General features: G+C 34.8%; 1 protein-coding gene across 3 annotated transcripts in view; it reads left to right on the top strand.

The window, feature by feature from the left end:
• The first annotated feature begins 2,918 nt into the window (after positions 1 to 2,918).
• The window catches only part of LOC101894841 (diacylglycerol O-acyltransferase 1), a 37,986-nt gene continuing 14,292 nt past the window's right edge, over positions 2,919 to 26,612 (top strand). The window contains exons 1-2 of one of the 3 annotated variants that reach the window (XM_059124811.1): positions 2,919 to 3,214; positions 26,124 to 26,463. In XM_059124811.1, the coding sequence (XP_058980794.1) occupies positions 3,151 to 3,214; positions 26,124 to 26,463 (404 nt within the window). In that variant the 5' untranslated portion in view covers positions 2,919 to 3,150. Of the gene's footprint in view, positions 3,215 to 3,309; positions 3,344 to 8,922; positions 9,078 to 26,123; positions 26,464 to 26,612 lie in introns of those variants that run through there. The other 2 variants (XM_059124812.1, XM_059124813.1) reach the window with 2 other exon arrangements.

The following is a 26,612-nucleotide window of genomic DNA, read 5'->3' as shown; positions in this document are numbered from 1 at the left end:
TCATTATTTTTAGGAAAAAAACAGCATTTCAGTCAATGTTGGGCGCCATTTTTTCTGGAGATAGCTTTCAAAAATTAATTTTTTCCAGTCGATTTTGATGTCATCTTTAGCTAAGAATTGGTATTTTATTGGAAAATGTTTTTATCTTGCCTTATAATTACATATGTTGGACATGGGAATCTAAACGTGATTTCAAACAGGACCCTTTCAATTATAAATTCTATCAGTAAAAAAATACACATGTGTTACACATACAAGTGTGCGCATTCATGTACATATTTGTTCAAGCAATCACAGTGTGTGTATTGATACCAATTGACGCTAATTAAGAGCCACGTTATTTTTGGAATGATTCGAATTTTTCGGTGCACGGAAGTGATAACAAAAGTGTGACGCATTCGACATAAATTTATGAATGGAATTGTGATGACACATTTACACAGATTAAAGTAGAATAACATTTAAGTAACCATTCAGGTTTTTTTTTGGGATATTGGGTAAAAAAAATCATTATTACAATAATTAAAAGGTAACAATTTGAAGACAAATATCGAAGGTTTAATTTTACATTTCATAATACCGGATGCTATTTATAAGTGTACTATTCCGGTGAAATATAACGAATAAATTTTAATTTTATGTTTTTCCGTTGGGTGTTTTTGAAATTCACTTTTAACTCTATTCAAATCTCAAAATCGTACCATTTATTTTTGGCAATTTATTTGCCAAACAGAACCTTGAAACCAAATATTTTTGCAAAATCTAATCGTATAGTGGGTCATTTATTTTAAGCTCATTTTATTGAAAAATAACACAGACGATCAATGATAACACAAACAAACAAATAAAATGATAACCTTGAAGAATATTTTTGAAAACTAAAAGCAAAAAATGATAGCTCCACTAGTCGTTGCAAAAAATGTTTTGGGAAATTCTTAAAACTCTAAATAATCCTTCAAAAATTACTCATAAAAATAGATCATTTCAGTTCCGATTATTGTTCATAAATACAGGGTGAGATGAAAAAACTGCAACCAACTTCAGACGGCTGTCATTTCCAAACCACTCGGCCGCCAGCTGTTAAAATTATTCCATTGACAGCTCATTTCATTGTTTACAAGCGTACAAAAGCATTTTAGTGAGAATTTTCCAGAAAAAAAAGTTATTCGCGATGGAATTCAAGCGTGATAGTGTGATTGTTTTATATTTGGCTGGAAAACCACAAGTGGCTATCGTTAGAACGCTCCACCATTTAAATGTGAAAAAATCTTTTGTGCCTTGTACAATCGCTCATTACCGTGATACTAGTAGCGTAGCCCGACGTCAAGGAAGTGGACGGAAGGAAACAGTAACATCAGCAGAAATGGTTCGAAAAGTAAAGAAGTGACTTGATCGAAACCGGCGTCACAGTGGCCGAAAAATGACTCGTGAGCTGAACATATCGCAATATTCCATTCGGCAAATATTGAAAAATGAGTTCGGGGTGAAGCTATTGAAATTCCAAAAGGTGCAAGAAATTACACCGCAACAGAAAGAAAATAGACTCAAAAGAGCTAAAGAGTTGCTTCGCTTGGCCGAAAGTGGTGAACTGCCGAATTTGGGTTTCTCCGATCTCCGATGAGAAAACATTCGTTGACCAGCAGTTTGTAAACAAACAAAATTATCGTGTTTACTTGCCAAAGAGGTCAGCTGAAAATGTGCACCTTCGGTTGGCCATCAGAACTCAAGCGCCGGCCATGGTGAGGGTGTGGGCCGCCATAACAGCCGATGGTTGCTCTGCGCTCGTATTTATCGACCGTGGCATCAGAATAAATGCCGAATATTATAGCGAAAATAGAGGGTGTATTAAAGTCTTGGGCACGCAAACCTTGGACATTCCAACAGGACTCAGCACTCAGAATGGTTACAAAATAAGGTTCCTCGTTTCATTTCCAGCGCACAATGGTCACCAAAATCTCCGGATACCAATCCGTTGGACTATTGTGTCTGGAGTATTTTGGAAAGCAAGGTTGGCACCAAAAAAATACCAAAGTGTCGATAACCTCAAGCAAGTGCTTTGCCGGGAATGGGCCCAAATACCGCAGAGCAACATTCGGGCAGCGTGTGACGCTTTCATTGGCCGTTTGAAGGCCATAATTCGTGCCAAAGGTGACCAATTCGAAACAAATCTAAACTTATTCTAAAAGTTGATGCTATTGCCGACATTTTTGCTTTAGTTCAATAAATTTAAAAAAAATGTAAAAATTGTGGCTTTTGACTTTAATGCAGTATTTTTTATCTCTTTTTATCTGTATATAGATAATCCACGATAATGTCTTTAAAAAAAAACTTAAAAATTAATGATTATAGCTTCAAAAATATTATTTTAGCCTTCAAAAAAATTTTCTTAAAAATCCACTATTATGGGCTCCAAAAATATTATTGAAAATTATTTTTAAAAATCCACAATTATAGCTTAAAAAGTTCTTAAAAATCCACGATTTTAGTTTAAAAAATATTCATTAAAAACCTCGATTTTATTTAAAAGAACATTTTTTAAAATCTGCAATTTTGGTTTAAAAATAATTCTAAAAAAATCCACGAGCTTTAGTACTCTTTTAAAACTAATTCTTAAAAACCCTGATTCTCTTTTCCAATAATCCTTAAGTAAATACTCTTAAAAACTAAAAAAGAAAAAATTGTGTGACAATCTTTCCATACTTTGTAGACCGATAACATGATTAATCACCCGTCAAACAAAAAAACTCATCATTCCAATTGGAATCCCCCCACACTATTCAGTTCTTCTCCAAACTCACTCTCACTTTCTCTCGATCATCTGACAGCATCGTCATCATCATTATTATCGACAATATATCGTCGAAAACTACTGCGACGATCAATGTGTGTTCAGTTCAAGACATAGTGTTGTTGCATCACGGTGTTGGGTTCCATTGTTTGTTTAGTGCGTGGATATGTGTGTCAAACCAAAAAAACGACTTCTTCAACGATAAAACCCGAGAAGCCAACCGAGAATTTAATAGCACCGCACATAACATGCAGTTTTTGATTCACTGGTTATAGAAGGGGGAGTCATTGTTCGATTATAATGACAACAATAACAACAACTGCATCACCCACCTCCTCCTCGTCATCCAACATCTAAACCACATGTACAAAAGACACAACAATGCATTACTTTATCACCATTTCTCGCAATGTTTACCATGGTGGGGTAAGAAACAAAACATAACGAAGAATAGGGAGCGAGCGAAAGCAAAAAAAAAAGAAGACTCATAAAAAATACCACAAAGATTGTTTGCGACCGGCGAGAGATATACTTACATGCATACAGTGGGTCAAGGTGAAAAAAATGATGTGAGCAAACAAATATTGTTTTGTAAGGATTTTGAACACAAATTCAATTAGGATTTAGTACATTTGGCCATTATAGTTTTATATCAAAATCACGTTGTTCATAATTTAAGGTTGTTCAAACTTTTTTTTTGTTAATTTTTATGTCAATTTGAATGGAAAAGAATGAAATACGCCCGAATATGAAAAGACAAAAAAGACAATATATTTTCATTTTTTTCGTTTTATCATTGATTTGAACTTTTCATTCATATCTTTATTTTTTTTTTCTGAAAAAATATTCTTGGTTTTTCCTATTTTCAAATTCAACAGGATAGACATCTGTCAAAATATTTTTTTTTTCTGAGGAGATAATAAAAATTGTGTTCTTGTTATTTCTTAATTAAATTCTAATAACATACAAATTGAATTATTTTATTTTTATATAAAAAAATTTCAGAAAATGTTGTAAACGAATTGAGAACGAATTACGTACCTTGCGAACTTTGTATAAGGAAAGAGAGGAAAACAAGTAATAAAGCAGCTAAGTTCCGACGGCCCGAATTGTTAATACTCTTCGCCAATTGAAGAAATTTGCAAAATTCACAAACATTACTGTTGAAAAAATACCTCTAAAACAGGATACCCATTACGAAATCCAAATACCAAATTAGAAACAATTCCGTCGAAAAAAATCATTTTATGTGGTCTATACCAAAACAAAGACCTATATGAGCAGTTCTCCGCAATTTACAATTGGAAGAAATTTGCAAAATTCACAAGCATTTCTGTTGAAAAAATACCTCTAAAACAGGATACCCATTACGAAATCCAAATACCAAATTAGAAACAATTCCGTCGAAAAAAATCATTTTATGTGGTCTATACCAAAACAAAGACCTATATGAGCAGTTCTCCGCAATTTACAGCAAATTCGGTTCAAAACAAAGACCTATATGAGCAGTTCTCCGCAATTTACAGCAAATTCGGTTCAAAATTGTGACGAAAAAACCCAAAACACTTTAAATCTGCCTGTTAAATGGGGTGCTATATGACCAATATCCAATACGAAAAACCATGCAGACCTAAAACACATCTGAGTAAAATTTTATCAACCTTCTTAATTTCGTTCGGAAGCTAGAGTGATTTCCATAGACGGACGGACATGTTTGAATCGACATAGAATCTCGCGCTGAGCAAGGGTCTTAAATGCATATTTCGAGGAGTTATAAACGGAACGGCAAACTTAATATACCTTTCGAAGGTGGAAAATTGGATGGCAATCTTAATGAGGAAGGACATGAACTCGTTGGTGAGATCAAAAGCATCATATTTGAATTAGTGTGTTGAAGCTGTTGGGCGCCAGCTTCAACACTTCTCTCAGGACAGGCGAAGTTGATCGCTGATCTTTCTAAACGCAATTGTCAGCCTATATGTGAGGACTTTGTGGTATATGATACCCATGGTAGTCCTAATCATCCAGTTGACATAACACGTCTTATTATTTATAAGTAATGGGTATTCCCAAGTACTCAAATCTGTCATTCAGTATCATCGACGTAGACTTATAATTTCCAATCTCACTCCACACCTGTGGACCGAGAATTTTGTAGTTAAAGAGTCTAACAAAGTCCGAAAAAGAGAGTCAATTATGAGATTCCAAATGAAACACATAGAGATACCTACAGATATTCCCGCTGAAAACTATATATATGCCAAAAACAAGTCTCATTTAGCCTTGCCACCATTATCATCTCCAATACCTTTCCAAGCCCGGAAGAAAGTGTTATACCGGGTGCTATTCATCAGTCAATTTTTAAACACGAGGGACGTCTTCCAAGAAACATTCCGCTAACACAGAACTATATATTTTTCTCATTTCACGTCTCGTTTCTCCCAATAGTGAAATAGTAAATTATCTTTGGCTTGTATAATAATTACAAAAGTACAAACAATTGTTCTGTTAAATCAGCTGTTTAAACAAATCAGCTGATAGCTTACAGGGATTCCGTTTGTTTACCTTTAACAGCAAAACCACCAACCACACAGATCATATTATTGGTGAATAAGTCAAAACCGTGTGCTAGCACTCTTTGTATTCTAAGGTTTATTTTAATTGTTTTTATACCCTACACCACATAGTGGTAAGGTTATTATGTCTCTGTGCATTTGTTTGTAACAGGGAGTAGGAGGCGAGGTAGACTCATAGCAGGGGTGCTCAAAAAGAAATATCTCTTTTCAGTCAAATTTCTCTTTGCTTATTTAAATCAAGAACAAAACAGTGTTAAGTCATTATTTATACAAATATTTTTTATCCATTTGCTTTATAAATTATTTAGGCAAACATTCATGTTAAAAGTAATTAAATTGAATCGTAAAATATAAAGAAAAACAGATTTTTAATTTTCTCTTAAATTATCTCTTTTTTCTGTTCATGTTCTAGAACACGGTTTTGAGCACCGCTGCTCATAGTTACTTTTGAGGCTCTTCATAGAATCATTTCTGAGTCGATTTATGCATGTCAGTCTGTCTGTTCGTCCGTATGACCATGTGAATAAAATTAATTTTTTTTATTATTTTTTACCCGATTGAGATGCAATTTTCCTAACAATATTTATTTGGCCCAAGGATGAACCCTATTGAAATTTGTGATAACCGGATCAAATTTAGATATAGCTCTCCTATATATCTTCAACCGAATTCGGGTTAATTGTGCTAATGTAAGTCCAAATGACCTGAATTCAGTCTAGAAGCAAGTACGTCAAATTTAGTAAAAATCGGTACATCAAATTTGGAGAAAATCGGTTTAGATATAGCTATAGCTACCATATACATGTTTCATGGTGTTTAAGTCCCTCAAATTCGTAGTATCCAATTCGACAGCAATGATATTTAATCGCAATCAGTTAAGATTTGGATATAGCTTCAAAATATCCCTAATCCGATTTCAGTTTTTATTGTGCAAACAATGGCTAATGTCAGCCGAAATGGAGTGAATTTCGGGACTAACGTTTCCATTTTGTAGTACTCGGTTCCAATATATATTTTATACCCTCCACCTTGGAAAGGAGGGTATATTAACTTTGTCATTCCGTTAGTAACATCCATAAATATTCGTCGTAGACCCCATAAAATATATATATATTCATAATCAGAATAAAATTCTAAGTCAATTTAACGATGTCTGTCTGTCTGTCCGTCTGTCTGTCTATCTGTTGAAATCACGATACAGCCCACATTATTTGACGTAGAGCGCCAAAATTTAGCAGAGCTATTTGTATTGTGTCTAGGATGGTTGGTATTGAAAATGATATCGGTCCACGTTCTGGTAAAGTCCCCATATAACGATACCTCCCAATATTCGGTATTTTGATGGTTTTTGCCACATTTTTTCACTGATTTGTCTAAAAATTGGTATTTGTGGGTCATAATGGGTTCTAGTTCGTGTGGCGGAACATTGTACGTATAGGTCCACGTTTTGATATAGTCCCCATATAACGGTACCTCCCAATATTCGGTATTTTGATGATTTTTGACACATTTTTTCAAGAATTACTCTGAAAATTGGTAGTTGTAGATCATAATGGGTCCCAGTTCGTGTGGCGAGTCATTGTAATTATAGGTCCACGTTTTGGTATAGCCCCCATATAACGGTACCTCCCGACATTTGATAATTTGATGATTTTTGCCACATTTTTTCACGGATTTGTCTGAAAATTGGTATTTGTAGTCATAATGGGTTGTAGCTCCGTTGTTTCATTGTATGTATAGGTACATGATATAACGGTACCTCCCGATATTCGGTATTTTGATGGTTTTTCCACATTTCTTCTAATGTTTCCCTTACCCTAAGGTGGAGGGTATTAAAAGTTTGGCCCGGCCGAACTTAATGTTTTTTTACTTGTTCATATAATCCTTCTCATGCACTCTATAGCAATATTATTTACTATAAAAGATTAAAATGTCTCAGTCAAATTTAGTGAAAATCGATTCAGAATTGGATATATATATATAGTTCCCTCTGAAACCTAACTGTAACTGATCTAAAGCCAAATGTTGATTGGTGTTATGATCTACTTCAAATAAATTCTTTTGCTACGGGAGCTCTACTAAATATGCATAGTGATGTAGGGTATCATATTGTCGGCCCACCCCCGACTTTTGACTTTTCCTTACTGGTTATTGTAAATTTAGGAATTTGATTATAGTTTTCAGTACAATAAAGAATGCTTATAATCTGAAAAATTATGAACATTTTTAAATTTTTGTCTGAAACTTTAAACACTTCACCTTAAAAAGTAGACAAATTCGCAAACTCTCTGTAACCTTACTATCAAATTTGCTCGCTTTACTTATTCTTACTTGCTGGACTTCTGGGGTTTCGAACAGTTTGTAGTAATTTTTATACCCTCCACCATACTATGGAGGGTGTATTAACTTTGTCATTCCGTTTGTAACACCTCGAAATACTCATGTCAGACCCAACAAAGTATATATATTCTTGATCAGCGTAAAATGCTAAGTCGATTTAGCGATCTCCGTCTGTCTGTCTGTCCGTCTGTCTGTCTGTTGTAATCACGCTATCTTTCGAATGAATTGAGATAGATGGCTAAAATTTTGGACACATGTTTATTTTTCCAGTAGGCAGGTTAAGTTCGTAAATGAACCATGTAGGTCCACATTTGTATATAGCCCCCATATAACGGTACCTCCCGATATTCGGTATTTTGATGATTTTAGCGACATGATTCACCGGAATTGTTTCAAATTTGGTATTTGAAGTTCCAAATGAATACTACACTCTAAGATAGAAAATTGTCTGTGCAAGTCCATGTCTTCGTATAGCCCCCATATAACGGTACCTCCCTATATTCGGTATTTTGGATGATTTTAGCGAAATTATTCACCGGAATTGTTTCAAAATTGGTATTTGAAGTTCGTTATGGGAACTACAGTCTGTGACAGAAAATTGTCTGTGCGGGTCCAGGTCTTCGTATAGGCCCCATATATCAGTACCTCCCTATATTCGGTATTTTGACGATTTTAGGTACAATACCCACCGAAATTGTTTGAGATATGGTATTTGAAGTTCGTAATGGATGCTACAGCCTGTGACAGAAAATTGTCTATGCTGGTCCAGGTATTCGCACAGCTCCAATTTAACGGCACCTCCTTATATACGATATTTTGATGATTTTAGCTACTTTATTCACCGTTTATTTCAAGTTTCGAATTTGAATATGGTAATGGCTATATAACGGCTATATAAGGTATTTTTAAAATTTTAACAGAATTTTTTAAGGATTTTATTTTTTGAAAATTTCCAAATTCGTTGCAAATGGTGGAGGGTATTAAACGTTCGGCCCGTCCGAACTTTCTGCATTTTAACTTGTTACAATTAATACTTTTCCAGACACGAGAGCATAATCTACATTTTTAACCCTATTTTTCCGCACAGCGAAGATGGTTTTTACCTCTTTTCAACAACCTTGGGCCACTGTAAACTTATCTCTCTGTGTGAGTGTCTTTCCCATTTGGAGAGAGTGGCCTAAACGATGACGAAAAACCACACATTTCAGACAATGTTTGTTCGAATTAAAATCCATCAGTTGTTTTCGAAGCGTCGATCGGTTAAGATCTGTTCGAACTGGGTTGGCTACGCCGCATCTCCCGGTTTTTATATTTGTTTCAAAATACTAAATCTGTCTTTGGCGATTTGCAGCAGTTTTCCGGTTGTTTGTTTGGTTAGTAGAGAGTGTAAAACAAGCAATAATACTGACTGCCGTGTTGACGATGTGTCTGTCTCCTCGTCGTCTTGTCTAGTGTTTTGTGTGATTACAGTGATTGCGGTTTCAACATTTGCTGTGGCAGTGTTTTTTGTTTTCTTTTTTTATTTAAACAAATTTATAAAAAGTGTTTACGACTCAACAGCAACAACGTCAATGATTTCTTATAATACTACTAAGTGCATTGAAGAAAGCTGTAAAGGTTTCGATTGGAATCGGTAAAAAAAGTAAAAAAATAACAACAAAAAATAAATGAAATAAAGAAAGAAAATAGTGCAATTGATCGCATGCTTTTTTTTGTGTGCCACCACCTCCGCCGATCCAAAGACAACGACAAAAGTGTAAATGCAAGCAGTCAGGGCATGCATGCCATGCATTGTCTCGTCGACGTGATACATAGAAGTCGAAAAGTTTAGCAACGCCACAAAACAAAACACCCCCTCCGCAAAGTTCCCCACATTCAACCATCCCATCCATCCGTCCATGCACACATCCAATCAACCTCAGCTACTCCATTATCAACAAGTAAAAAGCAGCATTGCCTGCCACCGAACAGCACAGAACATATGTACCTACACTATATACTTTCATGCGGTTCTGAGTACCCACTAATCAAATCTAATTTTCGTCTGTATGTAATCTTTCAGGCATAAATGTCAGTTAAAATGTTAAATATTTATTATTTTTATACGAAAATTGTTGGGGGCTTCATCAGGTTCTCCACACGTTTATGGTTTTTTGTACCCCAAATGATATGTTGTTGCGTAGATAGACAGACAGTGGTGTCTTTTGTTTATCATAAATCGAGTGCACACCGCATACATATACACAGAGTAATCCAAACATAAATCAGCTGTTTTCCAAAGAGAGAGTGGATATTTTAGTAATGATAAATATTTTGAAAATTATGAAATTACTTGAAAATCTTTGCGCATTTGTTTGTAACATGGAGAAGGAAGCGTGATGGACCCATGGTTACTTTTGAAGATCTTCATAGAATTACTTTCTAAGTCAATTTTTGCATGTCAGTCAGTCCGTCCGTCCGTCTGTCCGCATTTATTATCCGGTTGAGATGAAATTCACCAAATAATATTTGTTTGGTCCAAAGACGAACCCTATTGAAATTGGTGAGAATAGGTTTGAATTTAGATATAGCTCCCATATCTTCAAGAGATTTCGGCCAATATCACCAAAATGGCTAATATCAGCCCAAATGGACTGAATTTTTGGCAATTCCGACATAATTCATCCTAGAAACAAGTACTTCGAATTTGGTGAAAATCGGTTCAGATATAGCTCCCATATATATGTTTCATCCGATTTGGGGTTTTAAGTCCCCCACATGCTTATAGATAATTTATAACTTAAAATTACCTCTGTGAAATTTTATCGAGATCGGATCAGATTAGGACCCCATAAAGTATATATATTCATAATCAGCATAAAATTCTAAGTCGATTTAACGATGTCCGTCTGTCTGTCTGTCTGTTGAAATCACGATACAGCCCACATTATTTGACGTAGAGCGCCAACATTTAGCAGAGCTATTTGCATTGTGTCTAGGATGGTTAGTATTGAAAATGAGATATATCGGTCCACGTTCTGGTATAGTCCCCATATAATGGTACCTCCCGATATTCGGTATTTTGATGACTTATGCCACACTTTTTCACGGATTTGTCTGAAAATTGGTATTTGTTGGTCATAATGGATTCCAGCTCCGGTGGCGAAACATTGCATGTATGGGTCCATGATTTGGTATAGCCCCCATATAACAGTAACTCCCGATATTCGGTATTTTGATGGTTTTTGTCACATTTTTTCACTGGTTTGTCTAAAAATTGGTATTTGTGGGTCATAGTGGGTCCTAGTTCTTGTGGCGAAACATTGTAATTATAGGTCCACGTTTTGGTATAGCCCCCATATAACGGTACCTCCCGATATTCCATAATTTGATGATTTTTGCCACATTTTTTCACGGATTTGTCTGAAAATTGGTATTTGTTCGTCATAATGGCTTCCAGCTTCGGTGGCGAAACGTTGCATGCATGCGTCCATGATTTGATATAGCCCCCATATGACGGTACCTCCCGATATTCGGTATTTTGATGGTTTTTGCCACATTTTTTCAGTGATTTGTCTAAAAATTGGTATTTGTGGGTCATAATGGGTTCTATTTCGTGTGGCGAAACATTGTAATTATAGGTCCACGTTTTGGTGTAGCCCCCATATAACGGTACCTCCCGATATTCGGCATTTTAATGGTTTTTGCCACATTTCTTCTAATGTTTCTTTTACCCTAAGGTGGAGGGTATTAACAGTTTGGCCCGGCCGAACTTAATGTTTTTTTACTTGTTATTTTTATATTGCGAATTTATGTGAAGTCGATGAATTCCCAATATAAACTTTTTTGTTACTTAAGCTCTTTTTGTAGTTTTGTTATATTTTGTAAGAAAACTCTCAATACTAAACAGACCGCATCCCTCTTAAAACCTGCAAGCTATCAACTAATTTGTCAAAACAAAACAATTTGTCTGCAATCCAAAGAAGGAAAATACACTGCAATTTTATATTAGTTTAAAAATAAAATAAGTAAAAAAGCAGTAAGTTCGACGGGCCGAAATTTTAATTCCGAATTGGAATTTGGAAATTTCAAAAAAAAAAAAATAAAATCCTTTAAAAACTCTGTTAAAATCTTAAAAATACTGTATGTAGCCATTATATTAAGGTCTATACGAAAACGTGGACCTGAATAGGCTACTTTTGTCATAAGCCATTACAATATTCAAATACGAAAATTAAAAAAAACAAGTAAGCAAAGGCTACAGTCGAGCGGGGCCGACCGTTGAATACCCTACAACACTATAATAAACCATACAGTTTATATAGGCGAGATACTCGAAAGAGCCCCACAAGATATTGTGACAAATAATAAAAGAAAACCATCATGTTTCGTTCTCTAATTTTCGGATAATAGCAACTTAAACGAATTTGCTCATTTCCAAATTATTGGTAGATGTCGCTGGAATGGACATTTTCGTATTTAGTCTACAAAAGTTGGCAAACTATTTCAAACATTGAATATTTTTGGATGGCCATCCGAAACTGCTTGGCTTTTGTAATGTGCGGTAACCCCCATTCAAATGTGCGTGAGGATCGGGCGATAATTACGACCTGCTGACAATTTGGCAGTTTTTTGGTCCATTTCAACCCCTAAATATATAGCGATCATCTCCAAAAAGAGTAGGCATCTATTCTGACCCTCATCTTATCCCCATGCAAAATTTCGTAAGGATCGGGCCATAAATGCGATCTGTATATGATATCCTGATATCCTAACTACTTAGTTTTGTTAGCTGTAGAAATATTACCAAATGTTTAATTCAAAATGAAAATATGCCAAAAATATGACAAAATTGAAAAAATATGAGAAAATTTTACAAAACCAATATTTTCATCTTTAGAGAGATATTTTTATGCGATTTTTTTAGACGTTTTTTCCTTCCTGCCAAGAGGCTATTCAGAATTAATGAGAACTGTCGAAATCAGTTCAGCCGTTCTCGACATATAAGAGATCTTTCAAGCATATCTTCTTTGATAGACATATATATCGCACATATTTTGCTATATATCCGATTTGTTGGATGTTAACATCAATGTAAAGGTCAGAAGTAACCTTGTCATGGCTTTGCGATTTCGCCGGGATTTAAAAAATTCACGGTTTAATGAAAAATTTTCAATTTTTTCAACACAAAAGACATGGTCTATTTTACCCGCTAAATATTATCCGATGACCACCCAAATTGGTAGGCTTCTTCCCAGCCCTAAACTCTAGCTACATGCGAAATTCCGCGTCGATTGATCGATAATTGCGACCTGTATAGCTACTGCAAAATCCGACATTTTTTCAGTATTTGGTCCATTTCAACCCCTAAACATTTGGGGATCATCTCCAAAAGAAATAGGCTTCTATTCTGACCCTAACCCCACCTTCGTGCAAAATTTCGTAAGGATCGGGCCATAATTGCGACCTGTAGAGTGATTACAAATTAACATGGACAGACGGACAGACGGACAGACGGACAGACGGACGGACGGACATACATAGCTAGATCGACTCAGCTCGGCGAGCTAGGAAGATCCATATATACTTTCCTATATGGGAAATCAATATTTCGAGGTGTTACATAATTTTTGGCCCAATCAAACTTATAATACCCCCAACACATAGTGTTGTAGGGTATAAAAACGGTAAGTAATGTAGCTAAAGTAATCAAAATACCGAATATAGAGAGGTACCATTATATGGGCGATATACGAAGAAAATTTCCGGCATAGCCTGTAGTACCTATTAGGAACTTTAAATACGAAATTTGAAAGAATTCCGGTGAATAATGTCGCTAAAATTTTCAAAATACTGAAAATAGGGAGGTACTGATATATGAGGCCTATACGAAGATTTTCACCTGCATAGACAATTTTCTGTCATATACTGTAGTTCCCATTACGAATTCTAAATACGAACTTTGAAACAACTCCGGTGAATAATTCCCTAAAATCATAAAAATATTGAATATCAGGGGATACCGTAGTATGTGGGCTATACGATATCATGGACCTATAGACATTTCTCTTCCAGAGGGTAAAGTACTCACAAAGAACTCCTTGTGTAGAATTTCAGACAATTTCATTGAACATTTTTACCTGAAATCATCAAAATACCGAATATCGGGGGACACCATTATATGGGGGGCTATACGAAATCTTGGACTTATACAGACATTTCTCTTCTAGGGGACAAAGTACTCACAAGAAAAACCGAATATAGGAAGGTACCGTTGTATGGGGAATATGCGATATCGTAGACGTATATAGACAATTGTCTTCCGCACACAGAAGTTACTCCTGATGTTGATTTTTAGACAATTCCATTGAAAAATTTGGCTACAATCATCAAAATACCGAATAACGATATCATCGAACTTCACCTTCCTGCAGACAATAGACTGATCTGTGCAAAATTTTAGCTTTCTATCTTTATTCGTTTGGACTTTAGCTTGATTACAACAGACACACAGACAGACGGACGTCTTAGAAGAATATATATACTTTGTTGTAAAATTATAATTTCGGAATGACGAACTTAATATGCCCTACAATGTTTAATATATGATTGGCATTGAAATTTTCTTGACAACGTGTATCTTTTGTCATCAAACAAATTCGGTATATTCTTTAAGTAAACAGCAACAACATTTCTACTGTTTGGTATGCATATTATTGGTGGAAAAAATATAAACAAATAAAAAAATTAAAGAAGTTGCTTTTACAGTCCAACATGGATTTAGCGAACACGTATATATAAATATAAACAGTTGAAATGCATTAGGATTAAAACCGCACACAACATTTTTATAGGTTCTTTACACGGCACTACCAATAGGTACCGCAGCTATCATCTAGATTAGTTGTCAAAACACTTATTGTGGTTGGAATGACAGAACGAAAGATAAAGAAATAGTAAAAAGTAAACATATTTTGACATTTCCCCTAATTGGTGTAGGTTCTTTTTTTAACGAGCTTTAAAGCAAAATGTCGGTGCAGCCATGTTTGACTGTATGTTGTTTTCTTTTATTTTTGTCCAAATATATCACAGCAAACAGGGAATATCCAACAAGGTTGTTGCCTCTCTGGCTGTTGTGGGTGATTATTTCTTAAATAAACTTTGCTAAAAACACATATATTTTTTTTTCAACAAAATACAATCTACGCAGCTCATGTATGGGTCAAAATTTCATTGTCAACATTTTAATAAAATTTTATCCACAAGCCGTTTTTATTAATAGAAAATAAAAATAAACAGAAAATAAAAATAAAAAAATGCATTCACCCCTCAAAAAAGTACACACAAGTGTCAGATAAATTGCTAAACTGAAGTTTAAAGTCTAATCGAAACCAAATTAAAAAAGCCTAATGCCATGTTTACGTTACAACTTTTTCTAGAGTTAACTTGCTTTAAGAAGATTTATTTAAAGTGTAAGTAATGGGCATGGCCATTTTAATCCAAATCCAGTGGGCTAACCCATTATATGTAAACGTACTGTAAGATCAAACTTTCATTGGAAAATTAAAATAAAGGTGAAATCCTAGGAAATTTATCCCAAGTCTCTGTATATTAAACCAGTAAAGAAAGCCTTAAAGTCGGGCGGGGACGACTTTATGATACCCTACACCACTTTGCTAATTTAGTAGAGCTGCGCATAACAATTAAAAGTTTTTATGGGAGAATTCAATCATACACGATATGATTGTAATTATAATTTAAAGTTCAAAGGACTCAATATGCCGAAGCATTTGTATCTTTTAAATTCGGACTTGTATTGCCCATTTGGTGCACAATTAATTTGAAATCAGATAAAAATATATATGGGAGCTATATCCAAATTGGAACCGATCTCGATAAAATTTGGTAAAGATATTTCTAAGCTGTATTTGATATATTTCCCTGAATATCGTTGTTACGGAGTGCATATTACGGCTGTGGGTAACAAATATGACAAATCGGATGTACAGTATATATACGAGCTATAGCTATATCTGAACTGATCTTCAAAAAAAAATTTGACAATTGACATACTGGCTTATAGACTCAATTCGGTCGTAAGTGCCAAATTTTATCCTATTTGGGCAAATATTAGAGGTTTGGTGCACAATCAAAGGTAAATCGGACGAAGTTATATATGGGAGCTATATCCAAATCTGAACCGATCTCGATAGAATTTAGCAAATGTATTTCTGAGCTGTATTTGATATATTTCCCCAAATATTGTTGTTACAGAGTGCATATTACGGCTGCGGAGGACAAAAATAGCAAATCGGATGAACAATATATAAGGGAGCTATAGCTACACTGGTGGCCAAAACTAAAGCAACTGAAATTACAAGGAGAATGAATGCCCTGTAACTTTTTCAAAAATTAAGAAAATGAGAAAGTTTTTCTTGTTTTAAAATAGGTATTTTATTCACTTTTTAAAAAACCTAAAACATAAAACCAAAATTCATTTTTATATAAAAAATAATGTTTGGTAAAGTCAATTAACCCGATTTTGGCTTGGACAAAACAAAAGCAACTCTGTTGTACATTCATATAACCGCTGCAATTTCAGTTGTTTTTACTGTGATATTTATCGCTTTTTGCTTCCTTCGACAATTTCGCTTGTCATAAATCCTTTTTGAGAAGTTTTTTACAATAGTATGTGTTTTTCTTTTCGTTTTTTTAAGTACTGCCAAAAAAAGTTTTAAAAATTGCTAGAAGCAAATACAGTACCTGAATAAAACAGCAAATTATCAGTGGCTGTCAAAACAACATATCACAGAAAATGATTTCCGAGAAATATTTCATAAATATTTATGTGATTTCATAATTATTTCTGTATACTAAGTCGGTTTTTTGAAACTGGATCAGTAGTAACCGTCTATAACGGATGAAGGCCGTGAAAAACTTCAGCCCGTACTGATCCACAAATTGTGAGAGAAAAATAAAAAACAACCATTTAAGAGTTCAACTGGATTGGTGAGAGAGCAATTTTTGGAAATAAACTGGAGATCAGTGCGTAGACGAGTAGTGGCAGCTGGTCTGCATGTCCGTAAGACATCAAAAAACCATTTATATCTGAAAAAATCAAAAAGGCTTTCGGAACCGATAATATTAAGTGGAATCAAGCTCAATGGAAAAAACATTATTTCTGGGATGAGTCTACGTTTAATATTAAAGGCTCAGATGTGAAAAATTTTACGGTGAGAAGACCAAAAAATGAAGGACTCAAGCCGCAGTGTTGCAAAGGTACAGTGAAGCATGAGGGAGGGTCAAAAATATCGTGGCGCTGTTTTTCTTTCTATGGACTTGGGCCTATCCATAAAAAAAAGGAAGTTGTGGATCGGTTTGTTTACAAAGATGTGTTGGACATCACGTTGTTCCCTGGTACGCTGTACGCTGAGTAAAATATTCGGCTGATTTGGGTGTTTCAGCATGACAATGATCCCAAACTTGTATCAAAACTTGTCAAATATTGGTTGCGGGAGTCAAAAATTCATGTTTTGTTATGGCCGGCACAATCACCTGACCTAAACTCCTTATAAAACCTTTGGAGTATCGTAGATAGGAAGATCAAGAGAGATTCGGAAATAAATAAGCACAACATTTTCTAAAGAATTCGGGGTGCCTGGGAAAGCACACCCAAGGATCAAATTGAGCGTGTTATAGATTCAATGCCTCGTAGGTGTGCAGCTGCAATCAAAAATAATGGTTATGCTATCGACTAATAGCCAAAATTTAATTATTTTAAAATAAAAAATCAAAAGTTGCTTTAGTTTTGACCAGGCAAAAATTGGGTCATTTTAGTTTTCCACATATTATTTTTCATTCAAAATTATTTTTGTAATTTTATTTTTAGTTTCTTAAAAGTGAATTAAACCCCTCATTTAAAACTGGAATAATAATTACGATTTGTTTATTTTTGTAAAAGTTACAGCACATTGATTGTCTTTGCGATTTAAGTTGCTTTAGTTTTGGCCACCAGTGTATATCTGAACCGATTTCGATCAAATTGGGCATACTTATTTTTAGGTCCGATCTGATCGTACGTGCAAAATGCCATACTATTCGGATTGATATTTCACGTTTGGTGCACAATAAAAGGCAAATCGGACGAAGATATATATGGGAGCTATATCTAAATTTTGACCGATTATCTCCAATTTCAATAGGGTTCGTCCTTGGGCCAAACAAATGATTTGTGCAAAATTTCATCTGTATAGGGCAATAAATGCGAATTGGACGGACAGACGGACGGACATGCATAAATCGACTCAGAATGTGATTCTATGCAGATCATCAAAAGGAACTATGGGTCTATCTCGTTTCCTTTTGCCTGTTACAAACAAATGCACAAAGGCATAATACCCTGACCGCCTTGTGGTGTAGGGTATAAAAAGCCTAATGCCATGTTTACGTTACAACTTTTTCTAGAGTTAACCTGCTTAAGAAGATTTTTTTGATTTTTATTGAAAAATTAAAATAAAGGTGAAATCCTAGGAAATTTATCCCAAGTCTATGTATATTAAAAAATAGAGAGTATATAAAATGTAGCTAAACTTTGTCATTCCATCTTCAACCGATATGATGCCAGGTTTGCCATGTTTGTCCTTCCATTGGGCTAAGAAACTTTGCATAGCCATGTTATTACATTTAACACATTTCGAAGATTTTGGTCACAATTTCCAACTAAATCCGCTTTAATCTAATAATTCGGGTCATTTGTTGGTAAACAAATTTAGGTCCGCATTTTGGTCGGAAAGTCCAAATATGAGTAGATTAACTCCTCTTAAAATCTATATATAAAAGAGTAACTGAGTGACTAACTGACTGAGAAACAATGCCCAGGCGAAGCGGCTGGAACTAGAACCTTGTAATTTGGCAGAAGGGTCAGTCTTGGTGAGTAGGCATGTAATAAGGCTGGATTTTTAGAAAATTCGTACTAAAATGTACTAAAAAGTAATAGTTTGGTGGTAGGTTTGTGATAACGTGATGGTTTTCAAATGTGTACTACAAGTGACGAAAAGTACTACATGGTACTATAATTGGGTTTTTTTGGCATTGGGTGAACAAATAGTACTTGAAATCTGAGATTTTGTATTATGGTCGGGATATTGTCTTATTTTTTTTACTTTTTACCAAATCTCGCTCGCAAAACAACTTGTTGTGCAATTTTTATACCCTCCACCATACATAGTATGGAGGGTATATTAAATTCGTCATTTCGATTGTAACTCATCGAAATAATAATTTTAGACATACAAAATTATATATATTCTTGATCCACGTAAAATTCTAAGACGATTTAGCACTTCGTTTGTTGTAATCATGTTAGGGTTAAAAAAATAAAATTTGGAAGCTAAAATTTTGCACAGATAAGCCTTTTATTTGCAGGCAGTTCAAGTTCGAAGATAATCTATATCGGTCCACGATATCGTATAGCCCCGATATAACGGTACGCTCCAATATTCGGTATTTTGATGATTTTAGCCACATTTTCCAATGGAATTGTCTGCAATTCCACACAAGGAATTCATTGTGAGTAATTTACCGCCTGAAAGAGAATTGTCTACATAGGTCCACAATGTCGTATATCCCCAATATAACGGTACCCCCCGATATTCGGTATATTGATGATGTCTGAAAACACAATGAGTTCCCTCTGAGTACTTTACCCTTTGGAAGAGAATTGTATATAGACTACATTTTAGTATAACACCCATATAATCGTATAACACCCGAGATATTCGAAATATCCAGGATTTTCACGGGAATTGCGTCAAATTTCGTATTTGAAGTTCGTAATGGGTACTACGTCCCATGACGGAAAATTGTCTATGCAGGCCCCCGTCTTACTATAGCCCCCATACAACGGTCCACCCTTTATTCGGTATTTTGATGATATTAGTGACATTATTCACCGGAATTGTTTCGAATTTCGTATTTGACGTTCGGAATCGTTGCTACAGCCTATGACAGCACCACGTCTTCGTATAGCCCCCATATAAAGGTTTCCACTTGAGCGTTGTTTTTCGACGGATTTTTTTTTTAATATTTTAAGTGCCTTCCGAATGGTGGAGGGTATAAAAACTTCGGCCCTACCGAAATTAGCTCCTTTTTTACTTGTTGTCCATATCATGGTTTCGATATCGTATTAACATTTTTCATACTCGCAGTTGCTGGAGTTTAAGTTTTTGATAAATGGATCTCATTATGCAAGATAGCATATTAATGCTCTATTCCAAACCTGCAAATAGTTTACCAATTTTTTACTACATCACAAAGAAAAAAATCTGTTATAGTAGTAAAAGTTAATTTTTTGCTTTGTTGTCATGCCACCGTCTATGCACAATGATGAAAAAAGAATAATTTCATTTCTTTCACCATTCGCTGGCATTTGTGTAGCTTGTCTCGTCAAATGATCTGCAATATTGCCTGACGCCTTGTTATAGGTCAATATTTTCAATTTATTTTCAGAGCCGACTGAATCTTATCATCAATTTTTGCCAGACTCAAAACGCACATGCACACATTAAAACACACTCCATTATCAACCAGGGGTGATGAGACGGGGGTACAAATACCGATAATAACATCAATAAATCATAACTAAAAACTGATATAAACACTGGCACAAATGACATGCTAAATAATAATCATAATTATAATAAAGAACAACGACAAAAATGATAACTCAAAATTCCAAAACAGCGATAAAAATCATTAGATGCACCGCAGCAATGACGGTATTAAATATTATTATTAAATAATAATTTCAGTAAATTATCAACAAATTTTCAAAATGTGTTTAAAAAATTAGCTATGAAATTTAAATGCACCGTCCAGCCAAAGGCTTTTCTTGGAGGGAAAGGGAACGTGATTAAGGAGAACATAAATATTTCTTGATATCGTTTGTGGTATGCGATAAATATCAGTTCGATAACACCTTTGCATTAACAAATTCACCAAACACACAGAGGAACGAATAACAGGTTTAAACCCTCATTGTCATAGTATCTCTCCAAACTCTAATGAACTCGGAAGTTGTAAAACTCAAAATATTAAATTTACAACAGATTCGATTATATTTCGTCATCTATTTATTATGTCTCCAAATAAACACCAATTTTAATTTATTTATCAAATACATCTGTATATGTGTTGCGTTCACATGTTTCAATTCTATTCATCTGTAACAAAACGTTTTGCCAATAATTCAAATCATTTAAATAATGAACAGAACTCAGATAAATTTGATTGAGTCACGTTCCAATGTTGTGTTCTTGTGTACTACAGTACACCTAATCATAATGAAACCGGTATTATTGTTGTTAGTTTTGGGCAAACAGTTGTAGTTGAAGTGAACTTTGATTTCATTTTGCGAGTTATGTTTGTGTTTCCTGGTTTACATTTTTATTTTATTCACTTATCTTGTTGTTCAAAAAAATGCTGGCCAGACATCACCAAAACAAATGTGGGCCAGAACAATGATAATAACTTTCGTCACTAGACAATGTTTCCTAAAAACCAAACAAAATCAGAAATTATATCAAATCGAAAGTGTTTCACACGGCCTATATGCATAGATGGATTGAAGCGACAAGAATATAACCTATAATACAAGTGGTGTAATTTACAAATTTTCCCTATGGAAAATTTGATATCGATAAGTTTTCTATATGAAAACATTTTTATCGGCATCTTTTGTGTATGGAAATATTGTTATCGACCACTTTCCTCTATGAAAAAAACTTTTCTACATGGTAAAGTAGTTATCGACAACTTTTCCACATAGCCAAGATGTTATCGACAACTTTTCCGCATAGAAAAGTTGTTATCGACCACTTTTCTCTATCGAGAAACAACTTTTCCGCATAGAAAAGTTGTTATCGACAACTTTTCCGCATAGAACAGTTGTTATCGAACACTTTTCCGCATAGAACAGTTGTTATCGACAACTTTTCCGCATAGAAAAGTTGTTATCGACAACTTTTCGCATAGAAAAGTTGTTATCGACAACTTTTCCGCATAGAAAAGTTGTTATCGACGACCTTTCCGCATAGAAAAGTTGTTATCGACGACCTTTCCGCATAGAAAAGTTGTTATCGACCACTTTTCTCTATGGAAAAGTTGTTATTGACTACTTTTCCGCATAGAAAAGTTGTTATCGACAAGTTTTCTACATAGAACAGTTGTTATTGACAACTTTTCCGCATAGAACAGTTGTTATCGACAACTTTTCCGCATAGAAAAGTTATTATCGACCACTTTTCTGCATAGAAAAGTTGTTATCGACAACTTTTCCGCATAGAACAGTTGTTATCGACAACTTTTCCGCATAGAACAGTTGTTATCGACAACTTTTCTGCATAGAACAGCTGTTATCGAAAACTTTTCCGCATAGAAAAGTTGTTATCGACCACTTTTCCGCATAGAACAGTTGTTATAGACAACTTTTTCGCATAGAAAAGTTGTTATCGTCCACTTTTGCGCATAGAAAAGTTGTTATCGACCACTTTCCTCTATGAAAAAAACTTTTCTACATGGTAAAGTAGTTATCGACAACTTTTCCGCATAGAAAAGTTGTTATCGACCACTTTTCCGCATAGAAAAGTTGTTATCGACCACTTTTCTCTCTCGAGAAACAACTTTTTCGCATGGAACAGTTGTTATCGACAACATTTCCGCATGGAACAGTTGTTATCGACCACTTTTCCGCATAGAACAGTTGTTATCGACAACTTTTCCGCATAGAACAGTTGTTATCGACAACTTTTCTGCATAGAACAGTTGTTATCGACAACTTTTCTGCATAGAACAGTTGTTATCGACAACTTTTCTGCATAGAACAGTTGTTATCGACAACTTTTCTGCATAGAACAGTTGTTATCGACAACTTTTCCGCATAGAACAGTTGTTATCGACAACTTTTCTGCATAGAACAGTTGTTATCGACAACTTTTCCGCATAGAACATTTGTTATCGACAACTTTTCCGCATAGAACAGTTGTTATCGACAACTTTTCCGCATAGAACAGTTGTTATCGACAACTTTTCCGCTTAGAACAGTTGTTATCGACAACTTTTCCGCATAGAAAAGTTGTTATCAACAACTTTTCGGCATAGAATATTTGTTATCAACAACTTTTCCGCATAGAATATTTGTTATCGATCACTTTTCTCCATAGAATAGTTGTTATCGACAAATTTTCTCCATAGAATAGTTGTTATCGACAAATTTTCTCCATAGAATAGTTGTTATCGACCACTTTTCTTCATAGAATAATTGTTATCGACAAATGTTGTTATGGACAATATGTCAGACACATATTTCACTTTAGGTTATACGTTTATGTTGTGTATTATAGGGCCCGCGCTTTTGAAATATGCTACTGTCGCAAATATGTTTTTATTTATTTTAGTTGTTTAATTTCTTTTAGAAAGAGATTGTTTTTATGATAGGTCAGACATGAAAATAAAAAACGTGCACGGCTTTGTTTTCAAGGGTTACATATTTTTCCATAATAAAAAACACACTGATAATACACTTCACTAGCAGAAAGTAAAGCCTGTGGCCATCTCGCCTCTTGTGAATCATGACTTTATATTATGGAAAGTTTGGTGGAGAGCAAAATAAACGAACATGGTATTTTTCCTGATAACACGTCTTCTGGAGTAAGACAACAAAGACTAAAAACAGAAGTAATCGAATTAACAAAATTTAATGATTCGACAGTTACAGTCCACTGCAGATAATTGAAATTTGTTGCTCTTGTCACAAAATTTTCAAAAACTGCGACTTCAATTTTATTTCTTATTTTTTGTAAGATTTTTATGGCTGGACATTTGTGAGACATAAAATAAATAACTTATGCTTTAAGAATCCAATTTAAATGGTATTGACTGTAGACCTGAGGATGACAGCACTGTTCTTTGGTTATCCATATACGCACTTCATACCTTTAATTTTAACCAACCAGCCAAAGCCAATGTCAAGATGCACATGCATACAAACTGAATATGAAAGACCTCAACAGATTGGGTCATTGACACTGTTTTGACCATGTTTGGCTGTGAAAAGAATGTCCCACACAAGATGACTGGAAATATGCCAACAATTTGTAATCACTGTTTTTAATTGTAAAAAAACAATTAAGTTTAAATTATTCAGGTGCTCTCACATCTACATTCAATTTTGATTCGATTAAAAAGGTAAAAGTACTATTTCGAAAGAATGGCATTTCTTTCGGATCGCTATGGGAAGAAATCGGCCCAATATACGTCATTATTGAAAAATTGTGTAAATACTGAATATAAATATTGGATACCTCTGCCCTGGAAAGACATCTAGTCTAGTAATTTATATCTTATCAAACATGGAGCTCGGAAGTTTTATCAACATTGGCGTACATCCATATATATTTTTTTTTTAATTTTTTCGTTTCAATACATTTTGACTCATAACACATTGTACTTTTTATCGGTTATCGGTCTAGAAAAAAATGAACAAGTTATACTTGAACTAAATATCAAAAGAAAAGATTCAATGAAAATTTCACCCAACCACTACTCTGTTGTCTCAAAGAAAGCGTATTTGTGTGTTGTTAATCTGAGCTTTATTATCAGAAGGCGAGGGGCGAAATATGGGAAATAAAATTATCGTTTATTAAGTAATTGCGCTATGAGTATTAAGTAAATGGGTTTCAGAGTTGTGGATATGACGATCATTCAATAATGCACCGCTATAAATGCGACAATAAACATAAGGTTATTGACCGACTAGTCGATACACTACACAAGTATACATGTCTCAGGTATATGCTCTGTTCCAGAACCTGCAGAATCGAAAAATTTTACTGCGATAACAGATTTTTTCTTCAATATCATAAAGAAAAAAACCTGCAAAACTAGTAGATTCTTACAGATAATTATAAAAACCAACTTCAGACAGCTGTCATTTCTAAGCCACTCGTCCGACAGCTTTTAAAATTATTTCAGTAAAAGCTCATTATATTGTTTACAAGCGTACAAAAGCATTTTGGTGAGAATTGTCCAGAAAAAAAGTTATTCGTGATAGAATTCAAGCGTGATAGTGTGATTTCTTTATATTTGGCTGGAAAACCACAAGTGCCTATCGTCAGAGCACTCCAGCATTTAAATGTGAATAAACCTTTTGTGTCTCGTACCATCGCTCCTTGCCGTGATTCTGGTAGCGTAGCCCGACGTCTAGGAAGTGGACGGAAGAAAACAGCAACAACAGCAGAAATGGTTCGAAAAGTAAAGAAGTGACTTGATCGAAACCCGCGTCGCTGTGGCCGAAAAATGGCTCGTGAGCTAAACAGCATATCGCAATATTCCATTCGGCAAATATTGAAAGATTAGCTTTACCCCCAAGCCATTGAAATTCCAAAAAGTGCAAGAGCCTACACCGCAACAAAAAGAAAATAGACTCAAAAGAGCTAAAGAGTTGCTTGGCTTGGCCGAAAGTTGTGAACTGCCAAATATGGTTTTCTCCGATGAGTAAACATTCGGTTGGCCACCAGAACTCAAGCAGCGGCCATGGTTATGGTTGTGGGCAGCCGTATTAATCGACCGTGACATCAAAATAAATGCCGAATATTATCGCGAAAATATTCTGGAGGGTGTATAAAAGCTACGCAAACATTTTGCCGCAGACCTTGGACATACGAACAGGACTCAGCAAGCGCATCGCCGGGAATGAACCAAAATACAGCAGAGCAACATTCGGGCAGCGTGTGACGGTTTCATTGGTCGTTTGAAGGCCATAATTCGTGCCAAAGGTGATGCTATTTCCGACATTTTTTGCTTTCATTCAATAAAATTTAAAAAAAAAGTAAAACTTATGGCGTTTGACTTGGTTGCAGTTTTTTATCTCACCCTGTATATCGGTGGTGGTTCCTTTGGGTTTCTAATATTCCTACCAATGGCTATCTTTTCCAAAATGATTTTTCCATCTATTCACAGGAAAATTGGTCATTATTAATGAATTACTGAACTTTTAATTTTGAATAGAATCTTGCGTGGGTTCATTTATTGAGTTGTTAAAAGAACACCTGATCAAATTATAGATCAATATTGAAATTGCAATCATTTAGATAATAAAATTTATAATTCTCCCAATCTACAATCATTGTAAAATAAATCAATAAAATCTAAAAAATAAAGCTGATTATTTGTTTTTTCAAATATTTCAGATTATTATCGCCTAGGTACTTTGAGTATTTTATTATCTAAATATTTGATATCCCCGCTCCGTGGGGGGTACAATAAAATTTCTAATTGCGATCGTCCAAATGTTTACAGACGTAAACTGTTCGTTTTTTTCCATAACTTTTCAAAACGATTTTTATTTTTTGGTTAATTTTTAGTCATTATTTTCTTATTTGCAGAAAAAAAATTCGCCCGCCTCCCGCTTCAAAATAAAATGGCGGCCAAAGAGCAAAATGGTCGTGTGGGGATGATAAAGAAACTGCGTCGTTCCGCCTCGGCCAGTGAACATAATATGAGTGAATTACGAAATCGCAAGTCCACACAAAATCTCTTTGATCAACATGGAATCCCGATTGATCTGAAACAATTTCGCAAAGTTCTCGACAAAGAAGATAATGGAAGCAATAATAACAACAGTTCAGAGAAGAAGACTCGATACCGTCGCACGCAAAGTGTAACGAGAGCTGAAGAAATCACGACGAAATCGGAAAAGCAACGTCTTCAGCAACCAGATAAAGGGTGAGTAGGAGGAAAAAATTGGGATGTGGAAGATGTTTTATTATTTAAATTTTAGCCAAACATAACCTCTCACAATATATCTTCGTTTTGGTGGATTATGGGAATGGACCTGTACAGAATATTAAAATCTTGTTTGTCTCTCGAAATTT

Source organism: Musca domestica, unplaced genomic scaffold (genome assembly GCF_030504385.1).
Source record: "Musca domestica strain aabys unplaced genomic scaffold, Musca_domestica.polishedcontigs.V.1.1 3, whole genome shotgun sequence".
Taxonomy (NCBI): Eukaryota; Metazoa; Arthropoda; class Insecta; order Diptera; family Muscidae; genus Musca; species Musca domestica.
The sequence above is the reverse complement of the archived record's forward strand: the minus strand, read 5'-3'. Positions and strand labels throughout refer to the sequence as shown.